Below are 12,303 nucleotides of genomic sequence, written 5' to 3'. Positions count from 1 at the left end.
CTTAAATGACACCCACCTGTTCTACTGATGCTTCTCAGGATCACCTTGACATTCATTCTCATTGCAGAACCTATAAAGTCAGTAAAATGACAAAAAGAAATGCAGTTGGCCTGTACAATTTTAAGAGAAAAGACAGCTGAAGAGTGTAACGTGCATGTCACGCCCTCTGAGGCTGAGATTAGCCCAGTAATCACCAACAATGAGGAAAACAGCTCCATCCAAAGAAGGATTTAGCAGGGCAATTAAGTTTGTTTGGTAACTAATTAGGACTTCTTCCACAAACAGCGTCGCAGATCCTCCAGGCTGTCCTAGGAACTGTATAAAAGTGCTCTCGCCTCAGCACGCTTCTAAACACTTCTCCGGACTTCATCTCCTTAGTGAACTCGGTAAGTCCAATTCAACTCAATCTCTTTCTAACCCCAGAAATTTCACAGTCAGGCCTCTTTTCATTTAAGGAAGAATATTCCATGTACTCGCTGTGTTATTATTATTTATATATATAATGTGTTATACTATTATATATATATAAACCTAAATGTAATTAATAAATATCTATAATATATATTATTTATTAGTTATAAAATTATTTTTATTTTATTTATTTTTATATATTGTATGTCATTATTCAGTTACAGGAGCTGGTGGATTTATGATTTGAAACTAAAGGAGGGATTTTAAGAGCAACAAATGCAATTGTGAAACGTATTTCCCATTAACTAGAGAGTTAAAAAGTCCCTTAGCCACCTTTCAGTTAGCTGGATTAGGAAGAAACTTTCCCAGGTTAGTCCACAAAAGGCCAATTCAGTGCTCATCTATTTTATTCTAAAGCAACTGTTATTCCTCACTCTTGGAGACATGAGAATGGATGAAGCTGAGAAGCGCTGTGCTCCAGTCAAGCAATTCCTATGTTCTCCTGAGCAGAAATACCCATTGAAGGTGCTTCTCCTCCGATGGTGTATTTTCATGTTGCTCTATGGAAGTCAGTGAACCTGAACCCATTTTTTCCCAGCTGAGGAGTTTGGCATTACTGATTTGTTAGGAGCAAAGCAAAGTTTCTGTTTATTCATCAGCAAGTTTTGGTGACTCCCAAGGTTTGGAAAACCAACGTCTGATAGCAGACCCCACCGGTTTGCATGCAGAGGTTAAATCCTCAAACAAAAGGAAGTGATTACCATGATCCCAGCCATGTTCTCTTTGACAAATGTCTAAAATGGTCCCAGAATCCCAGGTGTCCATCATGGAAATAGTTACACTTATTCTAGTCGGTGTTTTTCAGACAAAGTCATTGAGAGGGGATCAAGGGGCCGGTTGGGAGGGAAGTTTACTGCGAGCGGAGAAGAGGTGTAGAAAGAGAAAATAGTGACAACTACATGACCACACAAAAAGAGACTAAGTCCACTTCTTCTCTCTCTCTTGAGCCCCCTGCAGACCTCAATACAATTGTAACCGAGCTTTGAAGCCTTTCTTCACCAGTCCTTGTACCTTCTCTTATCTCTAGTCCCTGTTGTGTGTTTCAGGTTTACCTCCATCCCAGAAAGATGACTTTCTCCAGCCTGTGCTATCCAGAATGCGGGGTGGCCCGACCCAGTCCAGTCACTGGCAGTGCCAACGAGCCGTGCGTTAGGCAGTGCCCTGACTCCGAAGTGGTGATCAGACCCTCACCGGTTGTCGTGACCCTCCCAGGACCAATTCTCAGCAATTTCCCTCAACAGAGCGAAGTGGCAGCTGTAGGAGCACCTGTGGTCGGAGCTGGTTTCGGAGGCTCCTATGGTTTGGGGGGATTGTACGGCTATGGAGGCCATTACGGAGGATTGTATGGTTTAGGGAGATTAGGTGGTTACGGCGGCCGTTACGGATATGGGGGATTATTGGGCAATGGGGGATACTGTGGTTACCCAGGTCTTTATGGTTATGGGGGATTATGGGGATATGGGGGACACTGCGGTTACCCGGGCCTTTACGGTTATGGGGGATTAAGTGGTTCCGGGGTATCTTGCCATAGGTACCTCAGTGGAAGGAGTGGGCCATGTTAAACTCACCAGGAATATTCATGGAAGGAAGAACCAGGAAATGAACAGCAAGATACAGATTCACCCCTGATCTTTTGGGCATGGCTTTCAGAAGTGCTGTGCAAACATGGCTCCAGTTGAACTCGGTGGGAGCTGTGTGTGCTCAGCACCTTGGTCTGATAGCCATGGTGCATTTCTAATGTTACGCTTTATGACTCTTTCTGCCAAGGCTTTCCCAAGCAAGTGCTGATTCTCTTTTGGACTCATTCTGAATTATACACAGGTTTTTTACACATGCAGTGTGAAGGAAACAGAGGCCTTGAGATAGGCATCATTTATATTCATTATCACTCTAAGTCCCTCTCAAGGAGAATTAGGCCCTACATGTTCTATCCTTTCTATCAATACATACCTTTAGCAACTCACTTTAACCTTTGCTACTTCACATGTATAATAGAGAAGTTGCGTTGTCTCTGCTTCTAGTTTACTTTGTCTCATTTCACACCTGACTGGGGTAAAAAAAAAAAAAGAACATAAAATGGTTTCAAAAGGGGACTTGTTTGTCAACCTCTGGAGCTGCAACAAAGCACAAAGAACATCTTGTGTGAAATACATCCCATTGACGCAGGTGATCAGTCAGAGCCCTTCTTGAAACACTAGAAATATATTTTTTCCGCTCTGTAATATTTCTTCCTGTAACTGTGTATTGCCAATTTTATTTGCATTAAAATCTCTGCTGCATCATAATATCTGTCTTCTGGTTCTCTTTGTTTCTTCGTCCATTTTTTAAAATTGCATATGGGCAGGAGGGCCTCTGTGGTTAAAGGGGCCATATGGTTGTGGGAGAAAATAGGGTTAGGGGGGATTCTGATGGGATCATCGGTACCTTAATGGAACCTGTGGGCCATGCTAAATCGAGCAGGCATATGCATGGGAACAGCAGGAAATTAACAGCAAGATACAGATTCACGTCTGATCGCACAGGCCTGGCTTTGAGAAGCGTTGAGTACACCGAACTCAGTGTGAAATAATGAGAGAGCTGCATTTCATCAGCACCTCTGCAAACATGCCCAATGTTTCCCATGTTACACTATATGGATATTGTAGGGATAACAGAAACATGGTGGAATAGTAGTCATGACTGGAGTACTGGTATTGAAGGCTGTGTGCTGTTTAGGAAAGACAGAAATAAAGGCAAAGGTGGTGGAATAGCATTGTATATCAATGATGAGGTAGACTGTAAAGAAAGAAGAAGTGATGGAATGGATAAGACAGAGTCTGTCTGGGCAAAAATCACATTGGGAAAGAAAGGTACTAGAGCCTCCCCTGAAATACTGCTTGGGGTGTGCTAGAGACCGCCTGGATCCGATTTGGATGGAGACCTCTTTAATGTTTTTAATGAAGTAAATACTTATGGGAATTGCGTGATCATGGGATACTTTAACTTCCTAGATATAGACTGGAGGACAAGTGCTAGTAATAATAATAGGGCTCTGACTGCCCCCCCCTCCAGCCCGGAGCCCCCCTGATTCCCAGTTGGGCATCTGAGATCCCCGCCCCCAAGCCCTGCCTCTGTCCATTGTCTTCTCTCCAGGTAAACAGGCTCGTAAACTGTGGCCTCCTCTCCTCGCTTCTGTCCTCTGGCTGGAACCAGCTGGTTCGGTCACTGGGTCCTCACTCTGCAGGCCATTATTCTCCCACTGGCCAGAACTGGCTGCAACTCCTGAGCTGGGTCCCCGGGTCAGGGTCTCAGGTCACCGGTCGCTGGGGTCTCCATCCTCCAGGCCATTGGCTGGGGTCCCACGTTCCCTCTTCAGTCCTCTGTAACAACAAACTCCCTCTCCCCTCACCTCGTTAAACCAGTAACACCTAGGGAAACTGAGTCCCACCCCCTCCGCATCCAAACCATTGAAACCCCACCGAAAACAAGAAAAAAACAAGAAAATCCCCCACTTCGTCACAGAGTGATCATGAGCTAATTCAGTTTAAACTAGATGGAAGCATAAACAAAAATAGATCTGGGACTAGGGTTTTGATTTTAAAAGGGCTAACTTTAAAGAATTAAGGAAATTAGTTAGGGAAGTGGATTGGACTGAAGAACTTGTGGATCTAAAGGCAGAGGAGGCCTGGAATTACTTCAAGTCAAAGTTGCAGAAACTCTCAGAAGCCTGCATCCCAAGAAAGGGGAAAAAATTCATAGGCAGGAATTGTAGACCAAGCTGGATGAGCAAGCATCTCAGGGAGGTGATTAAGAAAAAGCAGAAAGCCTACAAGGAGTGGAAGATGGGAGGGATCAGCAAGGAAAGCTACCTTATTGAGGTCAGAACATGTAGGGATAAAGTGAGAAAGGCCAAAAGCCATGCAGAGTTGGACCTTGCAAAGGGAATTAAAACCAATAGTAAAAGGTTCTATAGCCATATAAATAAGAAGAAAACAAAGAAAGAAGAAGTGGGATCACTAAACCCTGAGGATGGAGTGGAGGTTAAGGATATTCTAAGCGTGGCCCAATATCTAAACAAATACTTTGCCTCAGTCTTTAATGAGGCTAATGAGGAGCTTAGGGATAATGGTAGGATGACGAATGAGGATATGGAGGTAGACATTACTGCATCCGAGGTAGAAGCAAAACTCTAACATCTTAATGGGACTAAATCGGGGGGCCCAGATAATCTTCATCCAAGAATATTAAAGGAACTGGAACATGAAATTGCAAGCCCATTAGCAAGAATTTTTAATGAATCAGTAAACTCAGGGGTTATACCGTACGACTGGAGAATTGCTAACGTAGTTCCTATGTTTAAGAAAGGGAAAAAAAGTGATCTGAGTAACTATAGGCCTGTTAGTTTGACATCTGTAGTATGCAAGGTCTTGGAAAAATTTTTGAAGGAGAAAGTAGTTAAGGACATTGAGGTCAATGGTAATTGGGACAAAATACAACATGGTTTTACAAAGGGTAGATCACGACAAACCAACCTGATCTTCTTTGAGAAGGTAACAGATTTTTTAGACAAAGGAAATGCAGTGGATCTAATTTACCTCGATTTCAGTAAGGCATTTGATACAGTTCCACATGGGGAATTATTAGCTAAATTGGAAAAGATGGGGATCAATATGAAAATTGAAAGGTGGATAAGGAACTGGTTAAAGGGGAGACTACAACGGGTCATACTGAAAGGTGAACTGTCAGGCTGGAAGGAGGTTACTAGTGGAGTTCCTCAGGAATCGGTTTTTGGACCAATCTTATTTAATCTTTTTATTACTGAGCATTTAGGGAATAATAACAAGAATTTTGGTTATAAATTGGGGACACGTCATTTGGAAGTAACAGAGGAGAAGGACCTCGGAGTATTGGTTGATCACAGGATGACTATGAGCCGCCAATGTGATATGGTCGTTAAAAAAGCTAATGCGATCTTGGGATGCATCAGGCGAGGTATTTCCGGTAAAGATAAGGAGGTGTTAGTACCGTTATACAAGGCACTGGTGAGACCTCATCTGGAATATTGTGTGCAGTTCTGGTCTCCCATGTTTAATGTAACCCTTCGGCCCATCTAAGTTGGCAGCAACAAGGGCCGGGTTCTGTATCTAGGGGTTCCGTTTCAATAACGCAATGCAAAACTGGCTCGAGCCCCCACCCAGTGACCTGGGACAATTACATACCACCCCCTGGGTACCTCTAAGAGGCAATACTTCCCCTCTTGCAAGCACGGAGTCTGAGTGTAACAGAAAATATTTAATAACATGAGGTAAACGACATCAGCATTAAATTGCAAAAACACCACAAACAGGATTCATACACAAACCATGAGCAAAAAACCCACCCCAGCAAATTGGGCTGTGTCCTTTCCCGTTGGTTCTTGAAACCAGCAACCCAAGGATCACCAAAGTCCCAAAAGTCCAACAACCCCCCAAAGTCTCTGTGCCTGGTCAGTGCAGCCCCAGAGTTCAAAGGGGGGGGCACGCGCAGGGTGTTAAGGGGCACCTTACGTGATCCGAGGCTGACCGGCTGCCTCTCCGTGGGGTTCCGCCACAGCCTTCACCACGAGCCACTCCTGCTGTCCCACGAACTGCTCTGGCAGCTGCTCCGCTCTGCTCACCGACCTGTGAGCCGCTCAGCTCTGCTCCACTTCAGCCGTCCCTTGGGCCACTCCCACAAGGCTCCGCTCTGCTCTGCTAGCTGTTCCTCCAGCCGCTCCGCTCCACTCACCGACCTGTGAGCCACTCAGCTCCGCTCCAACCATCTCCGCAAGGCTCCACTCTGCTAACTGCTCCGCCAGCCGCTTAGCAATATATCTTCAGGCTCCCCCACTAGTTAACACAGCACTCAGTGATCTCAGCTCTTAATAACTTTAGCTCTTGTGTGATTTCAGCTCTTAGCAATTTCAGCTCATAGTAGGGGAGCCCCAGTGCTAGTGCACCATTGGCCCAAAGTGAATTCAGCTCCGAAGCCTGTAACTAGACTCCTAATGGAATCAAAGTTAGCTCTGATATTCAACAGTGGAGAGAGGAGATAGTGCAATTGGTGTTTCAAACCCTCAGAGAGGCCCATACCATCAGGTACAAATACCTATCCCCATCCTTTCTCCATTCACTGGGTTTTGTAACCCATGCCCCTTGTCAAGCAAGTGCTACTTAGGTAATGGTGAAGGACTCACTCGATCCTTCTATCATACAACAGTTCCACTGGCCTTGATTCACAGAATCAGGGTAACAAAACTTTATTCTTCCTGCCCCAATAACAGAGAAACTGGGGTTCCCACACCAGCCAAAGTAACCACCTTGAGTTGCTGTTGTTTCATGCCAGGCGGGTGGATGTGCCTATGCAAACAAGATCAGCCCCTGGAGTTCTTTTCCACACTTCCCATAATTCACCACCAGATGTCAGGATAGAGCTCATCCTGACTCTGCTTACATCAAGAAGGATGAATTCAAACTGGAACAGGTACAGAGAAGAGCTACTAGGATGATCCGAGGAATGGAAAACCTGTCTTATGAAAGGAGAAGAAAGCAAACAAAGAAGAAACCAAGGCCTGCACCTCGATACGAGAAAAAAATTGAAAAAAACCCAAACCCTTTCCACTCTTTAGAATCACAGAGTGTCTGTGCAATATTCAGTCCTAAATTAGTGCAGTTCAGCAGCAGTGATGAGCCTGGGGTGATAATCACTATGACTGGTTTTATTGCTGACTCTCCCACTTGCTCCCTGTGTAACCTTCACCTCAAGGTGCTTGTTCACCTCCACATAAGCCAGATCTCATAGTGATATTATGCTCGATGATCAGAGGCTTCCTCAAATCAAAGGACTTCAAAGCACTGCAGCCTCAGTAAAGTTGTGTGTGTGCACAGGGTTCTATTATTTTAATAGCAGAATTTTTCTGTGGGATTAGCTGCTCCCAAATTATGGATTAGGATTCAAGGGTTCTCAAAACAATTTTTTTGGTGGCCTTCACCGAGAACCTGTCCTGGGGATGGTGGACAGGGAACTCACCGGTGCCTGCAGAGTCCCAGGCTCCCCGTGTCCCATGCAGGAGGGAGCAGGAGAGAGGCCCAACATTCAAATGATGCACCCACGTCCACTAACAAGAGCTGCGTCACGTGCCGCGGACACGGACCCCACATGTCTCCAGAGGTGCTTCCCAGAGCTCCCGAGGAGTCTGTGAGGTGCAGGACCCTGACCCCTGCTGGCAATCCCATTACAAACACCAATGCGGCGCATCTTTCGTAAGAGCTACTCAGCAGGAACAGGTGGGCGCTGCCAGAAGGGGCTGCTGCTTTGCACCCCCACAATCCCGCCCATGCTCTTGAGGCTGACGTAGCTGCAAAAAAATCCACCGGTGGCCTCCTTTGAGAAACGCTGGATTAAACAAATCCATGTTAAGGTTTCTCAGGTTATGCCAATAGTCAGTGGATGATTCCCAGCCTCCGAATTTGGGGCTGTTTGATTTTCATTCAGTAAAGCTTTGCATTTCCCTTTCTAGGTAAACATTCCTTTACAGAGCTCAAGAGGCAGATACTGAGCCACTGGACATCAGTACAGCTCCACAGACTGCAATGACGTTCTGGGCTTACAACTGAGGGAAGCATTTAGTGCTGCTCGGGCTAGAAGAAATCCTGGTGCGGGTGTATTTTCATTCTAATTGTGGCTGAAAAGCTTGGTGTGGGAGACGGGTCTTGCAGAATGCTCTAGGTTGGTCAAACTTCCAATGAATCCAGTCTCATCCCACAGCTCTCTGATGGTTGAAGAAGGTATCCTTAACTGTCAGCGTTGTGCTTCTTCCTTTTCTTCATTAGCTGAAGTCTCTCACAAGACACAGTTCTCTTGGCTGCTCATGGGTGGAGATGCAGTACCTGATGTTTCCCATTGGTTTCCCTATACGTTGGCTTTGAGCACGGGTGGCAGGTTGCATAGGCAGGGGCAGGTTTTGCCTCCCCAAACAGACAAGGGTGACCCCGTCCCCTTCTGCGACACTCCCTACGTACAATTGCTGCTCCAGTCCTCCCACTGGGCTGGGGCGGCGGGAACCACTTGCCACCCACCCTTCCTCACTAAATGGCTGGGGCAGCTCGTCTCATGGCCTTCCGCACTCAGGGGCTGGGGCAGTGCGCTGCCCACCTTTCCCTCCCTTGACTAGGGAGGCAGAGGCCGCGCACCTCCGCGCTCCCGGCACTCCTTCGGGTCTGGGGGGCTAGCCGCGGAACTGGGTCGGTGGCCACACTGGTGGGGGGCAGCTCTTGGCTTGGGGAGGTGGGAATTGGCTCCTGCAGGGCCTCGGGCGGAAGTGGAGGGCCATTGGTGGAGGGGGCGGGCCTAGGGGTAGCCTCTCCCAGTCAGAGGTTCACACATCCCTCCTGGCTGTGAGCACCAGGGGTTGAGGTGCCGAGTATGGATAGAGAGAGGAACTCCCAATAGAGAGATGCACTCCCAAGGTTTCTCTAACCCGGGCTAGCTAAAGTGCATTCCTTCAATTGGAAGTTCATGGAACTGTTCCCTTTTACACTGGTTCAGTATCTACCCTTACACTTCAAAATATATATAATACGGAGATGAAAGATATATGGAATGAATATCAAAGAGCCCCAATGTCAAAGGCTAGGACTCACAAACTGAGCACCGGAATGACAATCTGTGACCTTGACATGCATTTTTAAAGTAAATCTAATCTTCCGTGTTGGAACATCTAATCCCAGTAATAAATTATTACTACTTTAGTAATTCATCTCTTGGGTTGCATAACACTTGATGAGTGTTTGTGAAGTGCTTTGAAATGCTGAGATTGGAGGAAGCCTCAGAAAATCCAACCTGAAAGTTACAATTATGCCTCTTTGCCACAGAGGTAAATGGAGGCCCATTCGGGTGAAGGTCAGACAGGGAGCTATTGGCAGAGTCAGAAATATACCCCAATTTAATATTTAAAAAGCTACTGCAACCTTGGAAAATTGAGAGACATGTAATTCCTTTGGAGAACTATTATCCTCAAGTATAAAAAAGCCACAGTGCAAGTAGATCACAATATTAGCCAGTTTTTTATTGTTCATCCTGAGATCCAAGGATGCACAAAATTTTAACCAGACATGTTACTAACCTTGTCTTGCAACACCATGTAACACAGATCAACCTAGACCTCAGCCTGTGGTCAGAAGTATTGGGTTGTATTTCTGTTTCTGCAACTGACACCCATATGACCTTCACCTCAACATGCCTCTTTTTTTAGGCCTATCAAACGTAAAGAGTACGGATGTTAAAGCTGGAAGTTCTTCAGTGTCCTTAGAACTCAAGATTTCAAAAAAAGAAAAAGGAGAAAGAAATAGAGAAGCAAGACTACATTGTCACGGTTTCATGAACGACCATATCCTATCCCCAGCTCCAATGTGGTGTATTTCTCACACAGTTGTCTTACTTCTTTATAGCAGTTGTAGAGTTTGCCACTATTTTTAATGACTTGTCTCACCTGGTCACTCTCAACTAAAACAAAACACAATAAAAGCAGAGGTTCAAAGACCTTCTCTGTTATGCAGCTCGTTAGAAAGATAAAAGGCAGAAAGAAACGGTCCATATTCATGGCTAGGAGATCACTTAGCCTAATTCTCATTGACACTAAATCCTTTTGACGGTGCTCTAGTATGAGAAAGAGGCATTCAAGTCAGGGTAGATGTAGGTAAAGTACACATTATGTCTCCTGCTTCATTTGTACTTTAGAGTGTGGTGTAAAATCCATCGTGTAGTTGAGAATGAGACCCACTAGGTTTATAATAGAGGAAGCCCATAGCTAGGAAGGCATTCGAGGATACCCATATAGGGTAACATGGGAAACATTGGGAATGTTTGCAGCGGTGGTGATGAAATGCAGCTCTCTCATTATTTCACACTGAGTTGGGTGTAGTCAACACTTCTCAAAGCCAGGCCTGTGCGATCAGACGTGAATCTGTATCTTGCCGTTCATTTCCTGCTGTTCCCATGCATATGCCTGCTCGATTTAGCATGGCCCACAGGTTCCATTAAGGTACGGATGACCCCATCAGAATCCCCCCAACAATATTTTCTCCCACAACCATATGGCCCCTTTAACCACACAGGCCCTCCTGCTCATATGCAATTTTTTAAAAAGGACAAAGAAACAAAGAGAACCAGAAGACTGATATTATGATGCAGCAGAGTTTTTAATGCAAATGAAATTGGCAGTACACAGTTACAGGAAGAAATTCTACAGAGCGGAAAAAATGTATTTCCAGTGTTACTAGAAGGGCTCTGACCCATCACCTGCGTCAGTGGGATGTATTTCACACAAGATGTTCTTTGTGCTTTGTTGCAGCTCCAGAGGTTGACAAACAAGTCCCCTTTTGAAACCATTTTACGTTCTTTTTTTTTTAACCCCAGTCGGGTGTGAAATGAGACAAAGGAATATAGAAGCAGAGACTATGCAACTTCTCCATTAGACATGTGAAGTAGCAAAGGTTAAAGTGAATTGCTAAAGGTACGTATTCATAAAAAGGATAGAACATCTAGGGCCTAATTCTCCTTGAGAGGGACTTAGAGTGATCATGAACGTAAATGATGCCTATCTTAAGGCCTCTGTTTCCTTCACACTGCAGGCTCAATGTAGACAGCCTGTGTGTAGTTCAGAATGAGTCCTCAAGAGAAAAAGAGAATCAACACTTGGTTGGGAAAGCCTTGGCAGAAAGAGTCATAAAGCGTAACAGTAGAAATGCAGCACAGCTATCAGCCCAAGGTGCTGAGCACACACAGCTCCCACCGAGTTCAACAGGAGCCATGTTTGCACAGCACTTCTGAAATCCATGCCCAAAAGATCAGTGGTGAATCTATATCTTGCTGTTCATTTCCTGGTTCTTCCTTCTTCCATGAATACTCCTGGTGAGTTTAACATGGCCCACTCCTTCCACTGAGGTATCTATGGCAGGATACCCCGGAACCACTTAATCCCCCATAACCATAAAGGCCCGGGAAACCGCAGTGTCCCCCATATCCCCATAATCCCCCATAACCGTAAAGGCCCGGGTAACCGCAGTGTCCCCCATTTCCCCATAATCCCCCATAACCATAAAGACCTGGGTAACCACAGTATCCCCCATTGCCCAATAATCCCCCATATCCGAAACGGCCGCCGTAACCACCTAATCTCCCTAAACCGTACAATCCTCCGTAATGGCCTCCATAGCCGTACAATCCCCCCAAACCATAGGAGCCTCCGAAACCGGCTCCGACCACAGGTGCTCCTACAGCTGCCACTTCGCTCTGTTGAGGGAAATTGCTGAGAATTGGTCCGGGGAGGGTCACGACAACCGGTGAGGGTCTGATCACCACTTCGGAGTCAGGGCACTGCCTAACGCATGGCTCGTTGGCGCTGCCAGTGACTGGACTGGGTCGGGCCACCCCGCATTCTGGATAGCACAGGCTGGAGAAAGTCATCTTTCTGGGATGGAGGTAAACCTGAAACACACAACAGGGACTAGAGATGAGACAAGGTACAAGGACTGGTGGAAGAAAGGCTTCAGAGCTCGGTTACAATTGTATTGAGGTCTGCAGGGGGCTCGAGAGAGAGAGAAGAAGTGGACTTAGTCTCTTTTTGTGTGGTCATGTAGTTGTCACTATTTTCTCTTTCTACACCTCTTCTCTGCTCGCAGTAAACTTCCCTCCCAACCGGCCCCTTGATCCCCTCTCAATGACTTTGTCTGAAAAACACCGACTAGAATAAGTGTAACTATTTCCATACGGACACCTGGGATTCTGGGACCATTTTAGACATTTCTCAAAGAGAACATGGCTGGGATCATGGTA

At 45.8% G+C, this 12,303-nt stretch overlaps 2 protein-coding genes across 2 annotated transcripts; one reads left to right on the top strand and one right to left on the bottom strand.

Annotated features, from left to right (window-relative positions):
* Window positions 1-1,522: 1,522 nt before the first annotated feature.
* Window positions 1,523-2,728, top strand: LOC135983756 (claw keratin-like). The gene has a single exon (XM_065597019.1). The coding sequence runs from the start codon at window positions 1,539-1,541 to the stop codon at window positions 2,031-2,033; it is 495 nt and encodes a 164-aa protein (XP_065453091.1). The 5' UTR covers window positions 1,523-1,538; the 3' UTR covers window positions 2,034-2,728.
* Window positions 2,729-10,648: 7,920 nt separating this feature from the next.
* Window positions 10,649-11,949, bottom strand: LOC135983754 (claw keratin-like). Its single transcript, XM_065597016.1, has one exon. The coding sequence runs from the start codon at window positions 11,932-11,934 to the stop codon at window positions 11,386-11,388; it is 549 nt and encodes a 182-aa protein (XP_065453088.1). The 5' UTR covers window positions 11,935-11,949; the 3' UTR covers window positions 10,649-11,385.
* Between the last annotated feature and the right edge of the window lie 354 nt (window positions 11,950-12,303).

This window comes from Chrysemys picta, chromosome 1 (assembly GCF_011386835.1).
Source record: "Chrysemys picta bellii isolate R12L10 chromosome 1, ASM1138683v2, whole genome shotgun sequence".
NCBI classification, from domain to species: domain Eukaryota; kingdom Metazoa; phylum Chordata; order Testudines; family Emydidae; genus Chrysemys; species Chrysemys picta.
This window is presented reverse-complemented; position numbering and strand designations above follow the sequence as displayed.